This window comes from Solea senegalensis, linkage group LG1 (genome assembly GCF_019176455.1).
Source record: "Solea senegalensis isolate Sse05_10M linkage group LG1, IFAPA_SoseM_1, whole genome shotgun sequence".
NCBI lineage: Eukaryota > Metazoa > Chordata > Actinopteri > Pleuronectiformes > Soleidae > Solea > Solea senegalensis.
In genome coordinates this window covers 18,135,976-18,159,064 of record NC_058021.1, presented here as the reverse complement: position 1 = coordinate 18,159,064, position 23,089 = coordinate 18,135,976, and the positions used below count along the sequence as shown (strand labels likewise).

Sequence of the window (23,089 nt, the reverse complement as noted above, 5' to 3'; positions counted from 1 at the left end):
CACAATAATGTAATAATGAATCTAAATAAAAATACCTCAAGTTGATGGTTTTTCTAAGTCATTTTCAGGTGAGATAATTAGATTAATTAATTAATTAATTAATTAAGTTTTTTTAATCGCTTGACAGTACTAAAAATTTATTCTGTCTACTGATTGAACTTTTCCTTTACCTTAAGATCACAGTTCTGAAGAAGGCAGAAGACACAAAACTGTTTAACAAGGTAAAGGAAAACTACGAACCAAAAAACTATAATTCAATACAGGTCCTTGAAGACCTCCTCCCCTGCATGTTGCAGATGTTACCCTGCTCCATCACACCTGATGTGTGTGGGTAAAAAGTGGGAAACACTTACTTAGGGGTGTGGCCAAATACATTTGACTATATAGTGCATGTTGTGGCATGAAAAAGCTAATTGTACAGTCCTGTTAGCAGGTATCCCCACGCTAACAATGCTTACATCACATCTGGGTAAAGAGACTGAATCCAACCAAACGTTCATTAATTCAATATCAAGAATGCCATTTCCAGGATAACAAACAGGTTTGAGATGAAAATACAGAACTAGAGCAGAGAATGTAGTTAGCCTAGCTTAGCTTAGCGTAAAAGTGACTGGAAGCAGGAAGGGAATGCAGGTCTAGGTTTTCTACGCTAATTTCACAGAATGTCATGGTTTTCCCTTAAAGATGTACTGCAACGTGTTGGTAGTTGTTACAGTTGCATATGACAACACTGAAGTAATGTAAGTAAATACTGATAAATACTGGAAGTAAGGTCGACATGTCTTACAGAGGAAATAAGACAAGTAGTCAGACATCCCACTGGGTTGGAAACAAAGACCCTAAAACACTTGTGTGCTTGTGACTGAGTTTTACAGCGTGAGGTTATTTTAGGTTCACCCTCCTCCTCCTCTCCTCCTCTCCTCTCCTCCTCGCTTGACGCCAACACATCACTCAGATATTTTAACCTCTTTGTTTGGAGGAGAACTGTAAAGTTGGCACACTTGAAATGCAAACAATGGTCCTTGTAGTTTCAGCTTCTGTCTGGCTATTTACATGTATGTGTTTTGTCTTTTTGAACTAATGTCGCCAGGTTCTCCAAGGTCTCTCCAATTAATTCTGCAAGGAGATCGTTACTGAGAGAAATAACACCTGGCGGCTCTGGCCTGTCACGTCTGTCACAAAAGACTCACAGTATGTGTCATAACTTTCCGCAGTAATGAAATCACAGTAATTCTATAGCACATTATGGATTTAAGCCACCCTTAAAATTCCAGAAAAGCCAAAAATGCACAAAATTGGGCAAGTGCAGGGTGGAATTATTTGACCCTGCGGCGCACTTCTTCATATTTAATGAGAGAGCGATGCTTGAGGAGGACTTTTATTTTCCATGGAGGAGGCTGTGATTTAATCAATAAGTAATATATGGAAGATTTACAGGGATCACTGAATGCCCATGAGGACTGAGCCGTTTCCTCCATAATGCTGTCCGTCTGCTTTTTTCCTCTCCACATCGTTTTGGTCTTATCTTTATGTCGACGCTCGCCTCGTGTCCTTACGGCGACAGCATCACTGTGTTTTACTTACAATCTCGCCATCTTCACAGTGGCTACACCTCGACATTTCAGAATTGTTTTCCACTGATCACATTTGAGACAGCCAACAAGATAATATGCCACAGAACCGCTGACCATGAACTGCAGGAGGGAGAAGGAGACTTGAGGTCTCTATCGATTAAAAGTGAGAGTTCAGCAATTCTGTAAGAACTTGATATATCATGTTCCACAGTGTCTGACTGACAAAACGGGTATCATGTCTCCAACCTTAAAAGTCCATATCATATAGACTTGCCTTTACCGTCAATATTGATCCCTGTTGGATGCCTCGTGTCTTGCTTTTTATGGGTATTCTTCTTGTTTTGTTTTTGTTATTGTTATTGCTTTTGCAGTAAATTTTATGTGTTTGTTCTGTAATGAGGTTTTCAGGAAATGCTGCGGATCAATACTGTTCTAAATGAAATGACCGCGTTACAGTTTAAAAGAAATATATACTTTTGTGCAAATGTACCTCTATAGCATTTTATTATCATTGTATAAACTGGCACAATATTTGTTGTGCCAGTTGTTGATAATAAAATGCTATTCAGATCATTTACTCCATGCTCAAAGCAGTAAGCAAGTTGAGCAGTATGGATGGATGGATGGTTACTTCAATGTTTGATGTGCTCCAGGTGGAGACCTCTTTACTTTTTGGTATTTTATCCTTTACTCATTTTTTTCCTGGGCAAGACAGTCATTCATTTATTTGTCTACCGTTTTATCTTCCACATGAGGATCACAGGGAAGCTGGAGCTAATCCCATCTGACCAGTGATGTACACTGATGAAGTGCTGAGCCTCATGTGCACAATGGGTAACAGGCGCATGTCGCTGCATGCTGTGCGCCTGTCGTGCGCCTGTCGACTGAGTGACAGAGATATTCTTGGAGAGGGATTAGGCGCATGGACCTACAATACATATACATATAAAGGTAAGACCATACACAATTTTCAATTTTAATAAAAAAGAGAGAGAGATTAGCCAAAAAAAACATATATTAATAAATGTTCTTTTTTTTTCTTGCTATCGTATTGTTGAACAGTATGGAATTGATTTAAGCATAATTAAAAGCTTTTGAAAGAACTAAATGTCTCAATTAAGGTCAAAATTGAAATATAAGCTTCTATTCTGGGTTCATATATTTGTACATCTGACTCCAGAGTAGTCACTACATCTGACACAGGGTGAGAGGTGGGGTCCTGGACAGGTCGCCAGTCCATCGCAGGGACAACATGGAGACACAGACACAGACAATTCACTCTTACATTCAAGGAGAAAACCCATGTGCACAGGGGAGAAAACATGCTCACATCTCCACACAGAAATGACCGGCATTCGATTGAGGCACAGTGCTCCCACACATATTAACCAACACATTTTCATGTTTCATGAGGCCCCTGTAGTGACTATCAGGCTCAGTAATGAGGCTCTTGCTCAGTTTCTGTCTCTCTTTTGAGTCACGTCTCATATTTGTGTTTTTTGAAAGTCACACATTATTAAAACGGTGTGTGACACAAGTGAGTTGTGTACATGCGACTTGGAGTCTTATATTTAATATATTTGATATCAGTTCACGCCATCCCTGATTCAAAACATTCATTTTGAAACCATTTTGAGGCCTGGAAAGCCGAGCCATTAGGGCACCACATGGCTTCCCTGGCTAAGTCCCTACCCCCCACTGTAGTGCCCTCTTGTTCCCAAACCAGGATGAATGGAGAGAGTTGTATACAATAAAATATCATTTAAATTGATTCACTGATTCCAGTAGGACCAAGAAGGGTCTCTCTTAAATCAGAGGTCTCAAACTTGGGGCCCGTGTGCCACATCCAGCCCCCTGATAGATTTCATACGGCCCACCACTTATTATAATGTAATTATTCATCATGAACTATGTCATTACATACCAGAACAAATTTTTATATGGAAATGATGTGAATTATAGTCATGAACAGTGTTATATAATGTGATACCATGATTTTTTTGCTTTACAAAAATGTGTCCCAATAAGTGTGACAGTCCCCTGTCTTCAGTGTTGGTGCACTACCAACAAAGCAAGGCAGCGGAACAATGTCAGACTGCTCTTTTATTAGAGTGTTAGCCTGGGGTTTTGTGTTTAAAAATTAAAGCAGCCCCTTTGTTCGACACAATTTCGCTGATGGTTCAGTGCGGTTTCCAGTTCGTCTCTTATGTTGAAGGCTATATTAGTGCAATTTGGGAGCTGTAATCTATATACATCGTGAAAATGTGACGCCCATTGGATCATCATTACCTAGCGATTGTCCGGCGATGACTCTGGTGTTCTCTCCGGCCACGGCCGTCCGGGCGTTCCTCTCGCTGACGTACTGGACGAACGCGAAGCCCTTATGCACCGAGCAGCCCACGATCTTCCCGTATTTGGCGAAGATGGCCTCGATGTCACCCTTGGTCACCACTGCCGTGTTGAGGTTGCCAATGAAGACGCGGGAGTTGAGGGAGCGCGGGTCATTCTTGTTTGTCACGTTGCTGGTCTGGGTCTTCCCAGTCATCCTAGTGGGCGTGCAGCACTGCCTGCTGGGGGAAGGTCATGGAGGTTAGAGGTTACACACAACCGTGAGCACCAGTGCCCTGTGAACGCTGACCTCGCATCAGAGGTCAGTGTTTACAAGGTTTATTTTGTATTTAGTATTTTTATGTTGGTATTTCTACAGACAGAAATCTAAATAATGTAATCTTGTTCTAAAATGCCAATTGTCCATTTCTCCACCACTGATTTGTGTTTCAAAACCAAATCAATTATTATTATTAACAGATAATAAAAGTCATGTTTATTGGGAGCTGTGAAGATCTCTATTTAAAGCAAGTCATTTAAAGCTGTAATTATTGATTTTTCTGATTGCATGTAATCTGCAGGTGATCCTCCTGATAATCTATTGATCGTTTGGTCCATAAAATGTAATAAAAGTGACGCATTCAAATGTCTTGTTTGGTCCAAATACACAATATTTTTTTACTACAAAAGGCACATGACTGAACCTGTGATTAAATGTATTGCTATTTTAATTAGTGGTCGGGCAAAATATACCTGAAAGTTACCTAACACTGTGATTCCCGCCCCTAATTGTAATACATTTTGATGGATTGATATATTCATCAACAGGTTATTGCAGTTTTACTCTAAATTGCTGGTTTTGTCACAGAGCAAGAAAATATTCATAATTCAGGTTTAACATGTCTGCTTAAGAATGGCTTGGATGATTATGAAAATGCTATCTTGACTAAACCGGATAAACAAAGCTATTCTGGCAATATGTAAGTAAAGAACATATTCCCATGCTTCAAATATCTATATCATAGTTTGTTTGTTTTTTTCAAACATTTCACAAATTCCACCCGATTTTAAACATTCTGAGCACTTTTTGCTCAGGTGTGTTTATATAATTGGTGAAAAATATTTTTATCATCAGATTGTCTAGGTTGTGCTGAAAAAAAAGAATATCGGACACTATGTATATTACACATTATTATAGCCTCTGTATGTACTGTACGTTTTAACATGCGCTGTGATGCTCTGTGTTCTAAGGGTTAATCTCTGTGTAATAAATCAAAGTTTAGTTTCACAGAATGGTTTCATTGAGGGGCTCTGGGTCATTGTGACAGCATTTCTCTAAAAGCATCTTGTTGGTCCCTGTAGATGTTTCTGAACCGCACTCACAAAATGTTACGTTTAAACGCAAATATGCCATCAGAATTCAAATCTGGTGTATTCTGTGGTGCATCGCTTTCTTGCACATGAAACTGCCACTGCATGCAAATGCAGTTTCTTGGGGGAACAGAAATTATAGATGCCGACCATCTAAAAAGCTGCTGCAAAGGTGGATGATTTACATTTGATGCACGAGTGACCATGTTTTAAACAAAGTGATTTTCATTTCCATGACTCTATTTGTGCGGCGTTTTCTACAAAGAGCGGCTGGTGGGAAAAAAAAGATGTTTGTACCGTTTCTGCCCATTAAAGACATTTGAGCTAATATGTTTAAGGCTTTTAAAAGCCATCTTGCCTTTTGAATGAATGTCCACAGTATTCAGCTCAGGTAGAGAAGAGACTGTGCTTGTGATATTTTAATCTGTGAATGTCTTGTGGCAACAGGCCAAACTGGCCCCAAACCTAATTAGTATCAGTGTTTTCTAAAAATAACTGATTACATTTGTCCAGCCTTGTAGGGAGGAGCAGACGTGCAGAACCTCATTCATTCTTTCATCCTCTACCACTTTATTCTCCATGTGAGGGTCACGGATCCCAGCTGACATAAAAGGCGGGGTCACAGTCGCCAGTCCATCAGAGGTCAAACATATAAACAGGGACGGTCAATTTAGAGAAAGGACGGGGGAAGTTTTCTATCAGCAATTGACTATCAAACTGAAACATTGCAGCTTCATCAGGCGAATCCTGATGTTTTTTTCTGCTAGTGTCTTAAAAATAATGTCTTCAGTCAGTCAGAGACAAACACCCACAAATCGATGTGGAGAATAACATGTGAACAAATGCTTTTAACGAACTATATTTTCCCTTTTTGTACTGTGAATAATTATTGTTTGTTGTTATTATTATTGCTTCTTCTTTGAGCCAAACATTATGTATTATGTGTTATTTTACAGACATTTGTTAACTGTAAGTTTTAACAACAGAATCTCTTTGAATCAGTTCATATTCTTTTCTGAATAAAGGTTCTGAATTATGCATGAGATTGTCATTTTTTTGAAGATTAGAAAATAATTCAAAAATAAATTTCAAAAAAATCAGATTTTTAAAATCATATACTGATGCTGTCAGACCAGTTTTGGCCCACAGGCCCCCAGTGGCTGACCCCTGATTTAGTTTCCATTGAACTCATGTTTCGGGAATTTGCAAACTCCACACAGAAAGGCCTGAACCGTGATGCGAACCTGGTAACCTGCTAGCCGTGTGGCTCCACAATATGTCCTCTCATACACCCACAAACATACTGTTGTGTATCGACGCATTGAGAACAGTGTCAAAAACCCACCAAATCTGAGGGATTCTAGGTTTGCTTATTATTAGACAGGTCCGAACAAGAAAAAGTTCCCTGACCAGATGACATCTAGCCTAAAGTAAAACACAGGTCCACACCGTCACAACAAACAACGTCCCCCAAAGTAGATCAGCACATCAGATACTACAATACATACACTTGATTTTCATCCATCCTAAATCTCCTCTGCTACTCTAAAAAACGACAGATAACCTCTGCTGGCCCATACTGAGGCAAAGACGTCACTGAGTTGATTAACTTAATAATCGACCGAGCGGAAGACTAAAAAGCCACCAGTCAGTCCACTCAAATCACATTCTGTTCAGTGTGTCTCAGCAGCCTCACGGCTCTGGATTACCAGATGAATCCACCACTGATGGATGATGGATGGATGTGAAGTGCATAAAGTGGACCACTTGAAGGCAAATGTTTGCTGAGGCCATTAAGAGAGCGAATATTCAAAAAATCACTGTTGAATGGATTTAATGCAACATGTAATGGGGTATTGTGTCAAATGAAGGCTTTGGCTTTTGCTCATTAAGCACATTTGTTACAGTGGCTGTGTCGGGTTTTAAAGACAGGAAACTGAGGGAACGGTAACATGTGGCCACTTGTTTCTTACAGTGAGTGTAGGTGTAAAGTGATGACTGTCTACTCCCATGTGTCACAGCTGTCAATCATGATGCCACACCCTGTATTTAAAGCATCAGAGAACAAACTGGACCTAAAATGTAAAGAGGTCATTCAAACTTTTGAATATGCATGTTTCTATCTTATATATAACTGTATCTCTGTCCAGTCAGTCTGCTAACATGGAGAGGCAGGGGTTTATTGGGGTATATTAAGACATTTTGGTTTCCCTTTAGGACAAGTTCTTACATCATTAATGTAAGCGTCAGTGATGTGAAGGAAAAACCAATAAGAGCCACACTGCTGGTCACCAAACAGCCAATGCAAGAGAGGAGAGCATCCATCCATCCACTACTGCTTTATCCTCCACAAGAGGGTCGCGGGGCGAACTGTGCTGAGATCACATCCTGGACAGTTGGTCAGTCCATCACTGGGCCACATATAGAGACAAACAAACATTCACTCTCACATTCATGGTGAATTTAGAGTGTCCAGTTGACCTAATCCCCATATTGCACATTGTTTGTTTTGTTACAGTACGGTACGGTTTGGAGCTGTAAAGCCCCGGATCAGGTGTGGACTGAGAATAGTACGTTGAGTTGGTCACAACTGTTGTTGTCTGTTGTGAGCGAATGCGACACAACAGACGAGGCGGCTCTTTTTCCTCCTCCTTGGTTTGTGGCTGTTTGTCTAAGCTATCCTGCTGTGTATGAGAAAAGATAGCGGGCCTCGCCTTCCATGAGATATTTACACCTATCGCAAGGGAGTGTTGTTTCAGCTGACTGTCAGACCGAACCATATCATTTTACTCTGGTGGTTAAAGGTTATTTTGGTAACTATTCCTAATGGATACACAAAAATAAAAGGCGCACCACACTCATACACACATACAAAAAAAGCAAAACTGATTATTATGTGACTTCAGGAAAAAGACTGTGTATCCATCACTTAGGCAGGGAGAGAAATAAACAAAAAAAATAATTGAAAGTGAGGAGATGTTGAGACATAACTGTGCGTGTGTGTGTGTGTGTGTGTCAGTTAAGCCTGTTTATTAATGCTGCAACACTCATATGAAACGGAGAAGGCAACTGAAGGAGATAATTGTGCAAATACTGTTTCACTAAACATTGTGTTACTGTTACCTTTGACCTTAGAAGATGCCGAGGTAACAGTAACACAATGTCAAGGTCATAAAGTAACTGTCTTTGCCATTTGATTCCTACCCAAGAAGCACAGGTGAGTGTTGTGTTGCACTTTTAATGCAGACTTTAACTTAATAATAGAATTTTAAATGTGATCAAAAATCTGCGATTAAGGAAATATGAATCATTTGGCAGCCCTAATTTAACAGCACTTTAGGTCATAAGAAATCTGAATTGCTTTCACAGTCATGAGTGGAATAGAAGTGAAGTTTAGTTAATTAACAACATTAGTGAGCTGGTTTGAGGTACACCGCTAAAATCCCGAGCAGTAATCTAGTAATTATTTTAACAATTATTCAACACTGTCTCCCTACAGACCATAATTTGATGAGTAACATTACGTCGATATTGATATTGGTTTAGTGGTTTCCATGTTAAAGCAAAACAAGAAACTGCCTCCTTTGAAAACTGAGCGTACAGTTTCACATATAAAAAACAAAAGCAGCCCAAATAGGAAGAGAAAATAGCTTTTTAAGTGTTCGTGAATTTGACTTCTGTCGAAAACTTCCTTCTGGACACAAGACATTAGCTCGACTAATGGCTTGTAGTTCTCTACAAAGTCTGTGAATTTGTCGAACTTCTATCAGCGACTGACAGCATCGACTGCTCACAGAGCAGCAACCTCTGAGCTGACGCCCTAAATCACTGCAGACTGCAGCAGGAACAAAAATACGACTTCAGGCAATCTATGGCCAGCTAAGCCAAGAGGGGTCAAGCATTTTCAGTGTCTCTCTCAGCACAGAAACCACCTTATTATCTCCCCAGCGGTGCTCAAGCATTATTTTGCAAATTGCCCTCAATAATATGTTTTCAGTGAAAATGATCGCGGGGAAAAATAGTTTACATTATTCCTCTGCCTCATTCAAAATGGAAAAAAAAGAGACTTCAAAGATGATACATTTACAATATTCATGAGTTTCTAAGATCCTCAAAGCCTTTTCAGAAGTAACGATGTGTGAATGTGGCATGACTGCTGGTGAAGACATCCCCGGCCAGAAAACAGGCTCACACTGAATCTGAAGCACCCGGATCGTCCAAAAAAAGAAAAAGGGTTTTGGATTAATCTTGACATGTGTTACACTTGAGAAATTAACGCTAAATGACATCTACGTGCATCAGTGGAGCTGTAAGTGCATCTTGACTCATCGCTGGTACATTTTCTGTGTGCAAAAACTTTCTGTGTTTGACTCTAAAAACTCTTTCTCACAAGTGCCTGTCAGTGATGTTTTCTCTTCAGGGAAACCTCAGTGCCAAACACAGGTTCCACGTGCATTACATGGATCCTCTTTGGTCTTTTCACACGTCAGAGTCTGAATACTCTGGAGATAAAGAAGCAAGGAAAATTGTGAAAGTAATCATTTTAGCACTTCCTCTCCCCCCACGATCTTTCCTCAGTGACCTGCGCTCCTGTCGGAGGAGAAAAGATGAAAACTCATCATCTGACATGATGAATACATATGGGATGTGAGCGGTGCATCCTGGCCACACTCGCTCTCGCTCTGCTGCTGGAATGTTGCATTGCAGCATTTTGTCTTTAGCGAGTTGACAGAGCACATCCGAGAGCGACTAAACTGTGTTGTCGTCATCAGAGGGAAATCAGGCTGACTTTAATTTGCAGGCGTCTCCGTAGCTCGACTGCAGACTCAGGAGACTGACGTTCCTCCCACTGAGTCTCACGGGGGGAAAAATATGTCCGCACAAGAGAAGGAAATATTGGACTTTATTAAGAATTGTTGCCTCTTTCATTTGAATGACAGCCAAATGTGGACTGAAACTACATTTTGACACATTCTAAGTTTATGAACTGCACTGCAGTGCAGGTAGAGGTGGTAAAATGACTTAAATACACTCACAAATCCCCCCATAAACGTCAACCAGTGCATAACTCAAACAACACATCACCCCCGTCCTGAAACAACTTCACTGGCTCCCTCATCCGTTTCCGCATTGAATTCAAAGTCCTTCTTTTAACACTCAAAGCCCTCCATAACTTAGCTCCTCCACGTCTCACTGACCACCTCCACACTTACAAACCTCCTCAGCCTCCCTCCTCTCCAGACCACCTACCCCCATCTGTCCACAATGGGACTCAGGTCACTCAGCCACACTCAAACCAATTAAATATCAATACAGTTGACGATTCATTTAGTAGATGATTCACCTGCTGCATGTCCAATCCCATTATCAGCTCGTCACGTTGACCTCTTCTAAACAACTTAGCTGTTAGCATTTAGCTTCTAGATATAATCAGCCATTTCACAAACATCAACAGCATGTTGCCCATGCTAGATTTTCTGTAATAACAATGCTCAATATCGTAGCGGCTCATCCCTAATCCCAAGTGAAGAATAGTCCAAAAGTTCTGAAAGGTGGAAAGTTTTTGAAGGTTGTAATATTAGTATTTGTTACAAGGTTAGGTTACTCTCCTGTCTGTGTGTTAAAGTTAAAGCCTTGGGAAGGGGAAAAATAGCAATAGCAAGCTCACTGATAAACCCCACCCCCTCTCCTCAAAGCTCCACCCCCAACACGCTGGAAGTCATCGTGTCTGCCAACATTCCATCACTTGCTTGCTAACTTCTATTCATCGTCTCTGCTTCGGCAGCTTGTGCCTCAAAGGCTTCACATCAGGACCGATGTGAAGGTGGACGAGAGACAACTAAAACGTGGTCTGAATGAAATGAACCGCGTTTGCGCTCCAGACACCCTTTAGTTTCAGATTACGTTATTTAATCATGGCTGGCAGGACATGAAGTGCATTTCAAAAAGTAAGAGGTGAGTCACTGCCACTGACCACAAAATCCGTTTCTTGTGGGTTCCCATCGCTCTGTCTTCTTCTGCTTGCTTTGAGAACATTTCATAGCATAAACAGCCGTCTATGTGATGGACTGTGTCGTTTCCTGCCGGGGGGGCGTGTCGGAGGTGTCACCTTGGTTGTGTGACATCAGCTACTGGAGCTCTTTTGAGAGGCTCATCTCACTGAGAAACTCACACAGCTGTCAGACCACGCCCCCTGCCCTGCTCCCCACTCCCCCTCCCTCAGCCCACTTCATGGCATTATTGGGGCAGAGTTAGCTGCAGAAGAGGTTGTTGACACTTTAAATTAGTAAACTTAACTGGAAATGGCTAGAGCTGCAATGATGGCTCAGTACAAAAGCAAAGCATCCGCCCGAGCAGCATCGTTAAAGGAGAAAACCAGAGTGTGTGGTAGAGGTGAGCAAGATATGTCATTGTTGTTGCTTTAAAGATATACAAATTGTCACTGACTTTTAAATAACTTTGCAAAAGCCAATGAAACTCTGAACGTGTGCAGCAGACACCCACCTCGCTGCAGCTCTGAGCAGGATTCAGTGTCACATGACCACGAGAGGGCTTACGTGATCACATGACCTCTCGCGGGCATCCTCTCTGCCACACGTGTGGTTATGCTAATTAGGGAGCAAAACATGGAGACACCAGCACCCACAACTAAGTCTTTGAAATAGTTTTATTATTTGCTCTTTGCTTGTTTGCTGCACAATTTTCCTTCCGACAGTTTACTTAGAGTTCCCCGTTGCTACTCTGCAGAAATCTTTTAACTTTGACTTGAAAGTTTAGAGAATTGTTTTCCTGAAACACTGTGTCCATTGATAGAATCTGCAAGCAACAATTAAAGGAATAAACAAATTCAACTTTAAAAAGATATAGAGTACTTATTGTTATTGTCAAAATCCCAAGAAATAGAGTGTGTATTATTTAGCGTGTAGCATATTATAGCTTTTATAAAGATAACCAAGATTCTCTTCTGGAATATTAAAGGCATATTTTGGCCTCATGGAGTCAAACACATCATTTGAAACAAGACATCAACTGGAATCTTTAACTTGAACCTGGGTTGGTGGCCTGGAGAGCGTGTAGACTTATAATAAGGTCAAACATTTTCTTTTACTTTGTTTCTACATGCTCCACATGAAGAAAAAGAGTGAAGAAAACAGTCTTTAATAAATCTAAAACAAACGAGGAAGGGAAGGCATACCTTTAGACACAGGGAGCAGAAATACAGGAACAGTGACCAGAGCACAAGGAAACAACATGGCAGCAGCACAGAACTGAGGAGAGCAGAGACTAAATATACTCGGGAGGCAGTGATAATTAAACACAGGTGAAACACATTAAAGTGGGGCAGGCAATCAAAAAGGAAAAGGCAGGACAGGAAGTAAAACTTGACAAGGTACAAACAAGAAAAGAACTCCACAATAAAACAGGAAACAAGGCAAACCACACACAAAGAACTAAAAACCTGGGGTTAAAGAAAACAGAGAGAACAACAACAAAGAGTCCAAACAGGACAGAAGAAAAAGAAAAATCTTCTGGAGAAACCGGAGGTGAGGACACAGACACTCTTACCTATAACTAAAGGGTTTTCAACCTTAACTACTCCTACTCTCAGAGAGACCGTTTCTTTGGAATGACAACACAAGATGTCATCCAGCTGTGAGTATTTATAAAAAAAGACAGAACAAATCTGTGCTAACTGGGTGACGTGTACTGTATATGTCATTATGTGAAGTAACCTGACCATGATACATTTTCAATCTAACTGTCAGTGTGGGCCAAAGAAATAAACATCATTTAGAGCTTCAGAAAAGTCAAAATGATATTCCAAATCTAAAAGTATTCAATTAAAACTGCAGGCGCAGAGGGCAGCGCAATTGAATTATGACTTAATGATATTTAATCACAGAACATAATGGATCTAACAAAGAAGAATCGTGTCATAATAGAAGATGAGCACTGGGCAATTTTTAAAATTGGGAGGTAGTATAATAAGAATGCTGTGTGGGCACCGACGTCCTTTTTAATAAAGCTTCCTTGCCCCCGTTCATTTTTACCCTCCGACTCCCTTGCAGCCATAAATTACTCAGCTAATGCCTCCACAGCAGCAGCTATTGCTGAATCATTCAAAGACCTCAATTAACAATTAAAGCCTTAATGAATAGAGGTCCACGCTGGGCCATTTTGCTCCGGGCCCAGAGGAGCCCAGTGGAATCTAATCTCTCCTGCAGGACAGCACAGTAAATACGGGCCAACGGTGCAGGGAAGATAGAGAACAGCCTGTTATTGCCCACATGTAATGAGCAACTTGCCTTGCAGTTTCTGTGCCCTGTTTACTATGCACTTGGAATTTCTCATATAAAATGCTTTGCTGTGGAGCTTAACAAGGAAGTATGACTGTCAAGCACCATTCTTATTTTTTCCTCTGCTCCAGCTCCCCATTACCTCTCGGATAATACTTGTCTTGAGTTTGAATAGGAGAAGGAGAGATGGGGGCTGGCAGCAACAAAAGGAGAAAGGCAGAGATATAGAGGCAGAGAGGCAGAAATAAAAAAAAAAAAAAAAGAGGAAAGAGGAGAAGAAAAGAAGCTTGACAAAGGCATTTGTAATGTCAATCATCCTCAAGGAGAATAAACCCTGGCCTCAGACCAGAAATGCAAGGATTGGAAATTCAGACATACATCAAGCGGTAGGTAGGTTATAAATTTATACTGTGGCTCTATGCTTTTATATTTCCTTTTATTTACATATATTTCCCACCTTGAATGAACAGATTTCTTTTGAGCTGTGAAGCGACGCTTCACTGTGTGAGAGCCTGCAGCGACATGACGACACAGAGCTCCTGTAAAGAAATACACTCAAGCTGCCATCAGCTTTATCTCCCATACGTAAATTTATGGACGCCTTCTGAGGCCGAGGGCAGACAACCAATGAATTGTCCCATAATCTGATTTAAGCAACCTATAGCCTCGACCAGTGGTGACAACAGCACGATAAAAGCTGAGTGTGACCTGTGCTGTGAGCCGGGATGAAACCAGATCCTCACCAGAGATTTTATCCAGTGTGTTAAAATAAAAACAGAGCTGATTATCTCTGAAATCATGACACGTGTGAATGTGTTTACGACATGAAACAAAGCCGATGTTTGAGGTCAGCGTGTTACATTGCAGGCTGTTTAGTTTCTGTAAAGTGGCAAACACACGAACTTTTCAGTGACTTTAAAGGCAAAAAGAAATTCCACTTCCTTAATCCCACAGGGATCCAGATTTTTCTCTTTTTTTTTTCTTTCACAAAACCTTCTATTTTGTTTCATAAAATCTTCGTTGCATCACCGTGTATCACACTGTTACTCTGTTAATGCTTCTGAAAGTTTTTGTTCTCTCCCATTCTCAGTCAAACAAAGGATGACTCCTCCATCACCGTGCATATTTAAAGAGAGACGCAGGAGAAAAAGACTCCACCTGCTGCTGCAGCAAGGGAATCCACAGTCCCGCTCCAGGGCATGTCAACATATGCCATTCTCTCCTCTCTCACTTGGCATGGACATTTTTCTCCCCATTTCCTTAATTCCCCTATTGTGTGATTGTTAAATATAGCTGCAGCTCCACTGGGCTAAAGTAACTGGGTCACTAGAACTGTGAGTAATTAGCTGATGACAAAACTATACTCTCTGGCCACTTTATTAGGCACACCCGTTGAACTGAGCATCAGAATGTGGAGGAAAGATGATTTAAGTGACTTTGACCATGGCAGGGTTGTTGCTGAGTATTTCAGACACAGATGATCTCTGGGGTTTAAAGACAACCGTCCAAAAAAGCACCAGTTCTCTCAGCAAATAAAAGACTTATTGATGCCGTAGGTCAGACTACTTTGAAATAATAACTATTCCTTACCACTAAGAACGTTTTTGAACGCACAGCTTTTTTAAATATAGTTGGTAAATAATATATTGTAGCACAAGCTTGCTCTAATATACCTACATTACACTACATTACATTCCTCCATCAAAGAAGAGAATGAACTATTGAAACTACACATTTTGAGCCCAAACACTATTATAATACGTCAACTATTTTGAATATCAAAATATCGTTTTGAGTGGGGCTTGTTTTCTTTAAGAAATAAAATGTATTCTGATTTTTCCGCACCTTAAATTTGAATATTTTCTGGTGTCTTTGCTTTACATAACAAAGAAGTTAATACTGAATCATGTTTAGTTTGTGGATGAAACAAGATGTTTGAGAACATCATCATTTCAAGGTTTGAGAAATACATTTTACATGTTTTTGAAGCTATTATGAGGCAGATATTTGATATGCGGTGTTAAAGTTTGACTACCAACTATTAAATCAAAAATGTACTGTATTACAGTAGCTAGCTGGCTGGTAAATCAGATATGTTAAATGTAAGCTAGATAGCACAATTTCATTTAAGAGGCTAGCTTAGCATGGTGCTAGCTACCTCAAATACCAGTTTGCATACATGTCTGATTATGACAGTGTAACTGAATCATGTTAAGTCTTTTTTAACTGATCTACAGTTCAGCATTGTGTGGCTTTCATTCTTGTGTCGGACGTCTCTTCCAGTGGCGGCACTTTGACCAATCAGGGTCCGGCAGTCGGTGGAAACACATCAATTCTCATAAATGTCCATAACATTTCCAATGTGGAATGTTACCAAAAATTCCCAAACTAAACTTCCCATGGAAAGTTTCTGGAAATGTATTGGGAGTTTTGCAAACCTACACACAGCACGAAAAACCTTGACATAAATGACCTACAGTAGGAGACGATGACCAAACCAGATGCCACTCTTCTTATCGGCAGTTTTGGATTGTAAAATCTTTATTGTCCCCAAGGGGCAATTTTGCTGGCAACAGGAGTCTCACCACACACATGCACAGATACACAAAAACACATACAAAGTACGCAATGCATAGGATATAAATACAATGGCTGTCATCATGAGCCATGTGACCTACTGGCAACAACTATAAATATTAGAAATAAAATATCCAATGACACAGAGCATTTTGGCTACTTTTTTCCATTACTATGTTAAAACATAAAGCATATACAGAGGCTATAGGAATGTGCAATATAGAGTGTCTTATATCCTCAAATATAAACACAACTGAGCAAATAAAGCACTAGAAATGTTATAAATTGGATTGAATTTGTGAAATTTGGAAATATGTCACAGTTCAAAGTTCACTTGGCTCATTTTTATGAACAAAAAGAAAAGAAAAGAAAAAGCGGTCTAATTTTGTGACTTCCTCACAATTATTGCTATGTTATATCACGACTACAAATGTGCTATAAAATGAATCATAACTTTGACTCAACAAATGCATTTTTTAAAGCTTGAATATGTGACCTATAAACAGATCCATTCCGTATGAGCACTAAGGGTTAAATATGTGTAGTGTCATCAAGTTTACCTAATAAAACGGCCAGTGTGTTTGTGTTTTATGGTACCAGCAGCCTCTAAACTGATCGCTCATACTGAGACAGTGAGTGTGAAAGGTTTGGAAATGTGTGGACGACCAACGTCACAATCTCCTGGTTTAATGAAATCACTTAAAAACACTGATGACACAGAGTTTCCACACAATGAGCTCATGTTGACATCATTTAATTTCAGGAGTGTCTTCTGTGGACAAAATTGGTGCCGGTCTGCAATTAAACATTGCAAATGTTGTTTTCCCTTCATTGCAAACGGAATAACAAACATATTTTGTGTGCACGCTGACAGTGAGATGAATAAGAACTATGTTAAAAGCAGTAAAGAACAAACTGAATGGAAAATAAACATCCACCATGGGACCAGAGCCAGAGGCCGGTTTTTCCTTGATGAGCCATTGGCTTTCTCTAATACTTCAAAAGCACTTTATGGTTCTATAATAAACCAACATAGTATAATGATATTCAGTACAAAACTAGACGATAAGATACATTTAGAGGTAAATCTTCAGAATAACAGTATAAGGCAACAGTCATGTCTGGCTTGAAGAATGTCAAATGAATCACGTAAAAGAAAAAAAAACATTAATTGTACTGTTTTTCAGATTCATAATTCTTATCTTGTACAATAACATTACATTCTTTCTCCTTCTAATTCTAATAATAACAATACTAGCCACTAACTATGCTGTCAGAGAAGGTATTATTTGGTTTTGTCAGGTATCAATTCTGCATTGGCTTTTTAAAGTGAGCCATTTAACTACAGGAACACAATACAAGAACAATATAGTGCAATATTTTAGACAATAAATGATATAAATGTGTACATTTATAGCATCCGACTTCTTTGTGGCTGTGCCAAAGAGGAGATAATTAAATTAAAGAGCAAAAAATAACATCTATGTCCTATGAACCTCCTCCCTATAGAAGCCATGCCGCAGTTGAAAGAAGAGGTTAATTTAAGTTTTTCCGTCATTTATAAAGCATAAAAGAGTCTGTTTGGTAAAAGTGTTATCAGTGTGTTTCTTATCGGTCGGTAGAAGTCTCTCTTTCAGGCTTCTGAATGTGGCTTGCAGAGCTTGAAATAGGTCAGAATAAGACGTGTGTGAAGGAGAGGGCAGGGGTTAGTGAGGAGAGACACTCCAGACTTTCAGGCAGGAATCATCTCGCTCCAGCTGCCAGAGTAATAAAGTGCTGGCAGCTGTCCATGGTTCTGAAAACAAACACCATCTCTTTGAATGGAGTATAAAAGGAGCTGGCCGTGGTTCTGAGAAACTGGTGCCGCTAGGTTAATGGCACAGCTCACAACACAGCTGAGCATCAGGTGCATGCATATACAGCTGTTTATAAAAAAAAATAAATAAATAAAAACTACCGCTTTCCGATGGCTGCAGAAACAGATTGTGTTTTTGGGAAAAGAATGTGTTGAGTACAATTAATTCAGGCGTACAAATCCAAGGACAAGCGGTCTAATAGGAAGCAGTGGGTATTGCCACATACATAATGGAACACGGAACGATATTTTGGTGAACTGGATAACACACACGTATTGTTACTGGAGTTTTCTGACGCGGTAAACAACCACGTTGTTGCCTTTTCTTTACATCTGTCTGACTCGCTCTTCTGTTTCTGTCCTTGGTTGTCTTTCACATGCAGGTAGGGCTGCAGTTCAATAACTTTATTCAATCATGAGTTTCAATTAAGACTGGGCAATAATTCAATAACAGGATATATAGCGACATACTTTTCTTCAATATCAAGATAGGCTCAGTTTACAGGCGCTGTGCCATGTTTATGCACAGTCTTACCTTTTACCTGTTTCTCTTTAAATGTCTGACATTTAACATGATAATTATCGAGTATGTACAGACTTCGCCCTAGCTTCAGTATACATGAAAAAAATGTTAAATCATATAAGTTATAACACATGTAATTACTTTGTTTGTTTTAGCCTTGATGTGTGGAATATTTATTTTTTGTCAATAAAATGTTTAAATCGCTCCTTCACTCAAGAGCAAAACGACTCTGTGAGGTCTGTTCATCTATGACTTCAGTTGTGGTAATTAGAAATAACAACTGATAACAGTGTTGGCCATATCGTGCAACAAAAAAAAAAAAGAAGAGAAGAAGCAGCAGCTCCTCTAATCTGTTTTTTGACCTATCATCTGAAAGCTGGAGCAGCTCTTAAATGTTTTTCATCTGTATCTCACAGAAGTTGGACTCTGTGGTGCGTGGCTTGGAGGCAGAGCACATCATACACCTGCTAAGGGTCAACGATCATCCAAACCCAGGGGGAGCAGGAGCCGCTGGACACAGACAGATTACCGACCGGTCCAGAAATGCCTGGCTAAACTTTATTCCTTCTTTCTCCTCACTGGGCTCATAGTGATTCTGTGCATGTGCATGTATAGGCTGGTGCTTCCAGAGCCCCCACCGCCCCTCCTCTCCGCCTCATCCCCGGTGAGAGATAAGTATTGTTTGAGTAAAGCAGCACATTTCATGCTCGGCTTCCCTCACCTGTTCCCTGACCTGCAGAGTCTGAAGGCTGCTGGAAGGACTGTCAAACCACTTTTGAGGATGACTGAGAGGAGGATTGTCTTACAAAAGTTTAAGAAACAATTCTGCAGCATTTCACATTGCAGTGCAGCAGCAACATGATGCCACTGGGGTTTCCGTTTTGTATGGGAATGTCATTTTATGTAACGCCGTCTTCTTTCTGTAGTAATCACCTAGCTTGTTAATAGATATTGATACAGATACAGATAGATACTGATCCATGACCCTCATGTGGAGGATAAAGAATTAGACAATAGATATATATGTACATATAAACTTTTTTCCTGGGCCCAACTGCAGAGGTCATTTAGTTTCTTCTGTACTGAAATGAATACAGTATTTTGTGAAAAATAAATCCATCCATCTTCCACCACTTCATCCTCCATATGAGCACAGTGGCCGACGGTGGCAAACGCACTGCAGCGACCCGAAACACATGCAGGAGGAGAAAGGAGCTGCAGATTCACAAACACAAACCAAAACAAAGACACACGGCAGAAACGAAAACACCAACGTAATCCAAAACGGAAGTGGGAGCGCTCGTTTCCGTGCAGCTCTACGACCAGCCGTGATTCTTACTTTATTAAGAGTTTATCCTCCTGTAACAACGCAGTTTTTATGATCAGTGTTTCAATTTGGCAGTAGCTCGCTCTGGGCGTAGCAAAGTATGCTTTTATTAAATCTCAAAGTTGATAATAATTTCGTATTAAGAGAGCGAATATGACTTTTAAATTGAATGTTTTTTCAAACATTGTACAGTAAAATACGATGTATTATTATTATTACAACTATAGTTTGCAGTACACTATGAAATATTACTGTATACAGTACTTTGGACAGACGCTTATGTCAGATTAATAGGACTCAGTGATCTGAGGGTTTTATTTTGAAAACCGGATATCGATGTCCTTAAAAATCAGCTTGACTGCAGGTTTTTTTACCATAAATCCCTTGTAATTCAGACGTTAAAATTCAGCGTCAGCATTTGACTACAGAGAAACGAGCGTCGGCTAGTTTTAGAATATGCTGTGTTTGTTTCTGCTTGTGTTTTTGTTTCCATTTGTGTTTTTGTATCTGCAGCGTTTGTGAATCTGCAGCTCAAGTCTCCTCCTGCATGTGTTTTGGGTCGTTCCAGTGCGTTTGCCCCTGTTGGCCACCGTACATGAGGGGTCGCGGGGGGCGGGCACTGGTGCCGATCCCAGCTGACATAGGGCAAAAGGCGGGGTCACACCCTGAACAGGTCACCAGTCCAACCTTGTAGCTCCGTGCAAAATAAAAAAGTTATATAGAGGGCACCAGCATGGAAGTCAAGGAGGTAGCAGCTTATTCTGCCTCCTGTTTAAGTCATTTGTCAAATCTGGGGACGATAATACATTTTAAAGCCAATGCTAGTAATAACAAACGGAAGTGCGTATGAAGAATTAGTTGTTTGGTTGTTTGGTCATCTTTGTCCCCCAAACTAAAATGGTTCAGTTTAAATGATTTCTTTGTGATATGGAGCAGAAGAACATATTCACATTGAAGAAGCTGGGAAAATCAGAAGAGCTTGTTTTAACGCAGTGGTTTCTCAAATGTTTTTTTTAAAATAAAGTTACCACCTATCAAGAAAATATCGAGCTCTCAAAGTAACAAACATTATCACCAACATTTAAAACACAGTGGTGTAAACAGGTCGACTTTTAACAGGAGGCAGATTTATTCCCAATAAGATCATTTGCTTTCTCATCATCCTCCACCTCTTCCTCACATATACTTCACACACTGGTGTACTGGAATTAGGATAAGGCAGAGGGAAAGATAAATTATTATTATTTAATCTACTCTATTTTGTTTGTTTCATTGTCTAAGCACTCTGGTTAAAAAAACAAAATCTCATCACATACCAGAGGAAGCTCACGTACCAAGGGTGGTACATGTACCACAGCTTGAGAACCATGGCTACTCAAACCAATTCATCCATTATCAAAATAGTTGCTGATTTAATTTAGTAATTGATTATTATTGACTATAGTTGTGATTGACAGTCGTTTATAGAAAGTCTCACTATCAAGCTCTTACCTGGATATTATTATGGAAATATGTGTAATATTACTTCTTCTTTTTTTTTAGACTAAATCTGACCACAGTGGTCTTTTTTTTCATTTTGATTAGAGTAGCTTTGGAATTAGATGTATGTATTTGCATTTTTTTTTTTTTTTGCATGATAAACTGCACAATTTGCAGTTTACGTCCACATCAATGTGACTTTCCAACCTTCTCCGTGTGGTGTCCTGACTGTGTCTGCCAGTTATCAATCGCCAGTGTAATGAGGTTTGTGCATGTGCAGAGAGAGAGAGAGAGAGAGAGAGAGAGAGAGAGAGAGGTGCACAGCTGTGTCTGGTTCAGCTGGCAGGAGTCTATATTATATTGTTTTGCACAGCAGTGATCATGGAAGATGAGTGAAATTGTAAAAAATTGTGATCACTGCGTGGCGGGTCAATACCTGCAACCTGTGACCTTTAGAGTCACTTTTCATTTTCAAAGAAAACTGTGTTTTGTTTCTTTGGGATTTCAAGAAATTCATCATCTGGGAAAAATCAACTACAAAAAACAAAAACAAAAGAAGAATTCAAATTTTCCAGTTAAAAATGTAACATCTTTTGGAAAAAGTGAGAGTTTCCCTCCTTAAGGAAGTGTAAAGAAAAAGTAACATTTCTCACCTATTAGAAAAGCAAAATCCTCAGAGAGTAAAATCAAAAGAGTTATCTTTGCGAACATGCCTCCAACACCAGAGAAACACTGCAAGATCAAAGAAAAGCACCCGAACCAAAATCAAAATCACACCAGAACAAAGCCACGATAGCAAGAAAAAGAAGCCAGAAAAGAAGCAAAAGATCAGAAGAATCTGCCTCTTCTGGAAGAGAAGAAGAGGAAGAGAGAGAGAGAAGAAGAGGGAGGGAAAAAATATCCAGCGCGTCCGCAAGCACATACGGATGTCTCTCTCAGAGGATGTCTGCCGGAGAACCAACACTCAGCATCCAAGATTCAAACCGCTGCATGCAGCCAACGAGAAAACATTCTCCCCGTGTGTGAACATCAAGAGCAGGAAGAAAAAGAAGATGGAAAAATGTGCAAAATAAGAATAGGGCAGTGGAGGATGTACTCACCGAGCAGGAGTAAAAGGTTTCAAGTAAAAAGAAACTGGGCGTACGACGGTGCTGGCTTATTGGTCGTGTGCAGGATTGTGTGCACGCACCGAGGCGCTGCGTCCCTTTCGCGCTCGGTTGTTGAGTCATGTGACGTGCGATTGGACAGAGTTTGTGAGTCTCTCTACACAGGCTCACACCAAGGTGATGATGTTCACTGTTACAATGGAGATGAGCTGATTCAGCAATGTCATTCATTTCAGGAGGATCCATGTGGGAAAGTTAAGATTCATTTTTGGGAATAAAATAATAATAATAAAAAAAAAAGAGCAGAAATCTGAGAGCAAATGTCTTAAGAAATAAATAAAGAAAACAGCTCAGAATTCTGACTTTAATCGAAGAATTCAGACTTTTTTTTCTCACAAATCCGACTTGAATCTTAAACATTCAGAAGTCTGACATTCAGAATTCAGACTAAAGCATAATTTGTTTTTTTTTATTATTATTATTCCAGGTTTTCTCAATCCGGATACTAGGGAGCCACTGTCCTTCATGTATCTGTGCTACCCTGATGTTTTAGATGTTTCCCTGCTCCAACACCCCTGATTCTAATGAATGGGTCATTTTCAGGCTTGAACCATTATTTTCATAATCCATAAAGTACTTGTTTGGTCCATCA

At 39.9% G+C, this 23,089-nt stretch overlaps 1 protein-coding gene across 2 annotated transcripts in view; it reads right to left on the bottom strand.

Moving 5' to 3' along the window:
* The window catches only part of LOC122766492 (RNA-binding Raly-like protein), a 50,167-nt gene extending 27,640 nt beyond the window's left edge, over positions 1 to 22,527 (bottom strand). The window contains exons 1-2 of one of the 2 annotated variants that reach the window (XM_044021411.1): positions 22,432 to 22,527; positions 3,864 to 4,141 (exon numbers count right to left, since the gene is read on the bottom strand). In XM_044021411.1, the coding sequence (XP_043877346.1) occupies positions 3,864 to 4,119 (256 nt within the window). In that variant the 5' untranslated portion in view covers positions 4,120 to 4,141; positions 22,432 to 22,527. Of the gene's footprint in view, positions 1 to 3,863; positions 4,145 to 22,431 lie in introns of both variants that reach the window. The other variant, XM_044021402.1, reaches the window with a different exon arrangement.
* Positions 22,528 to 23,089: the final 562 nt, after the last annotated feature.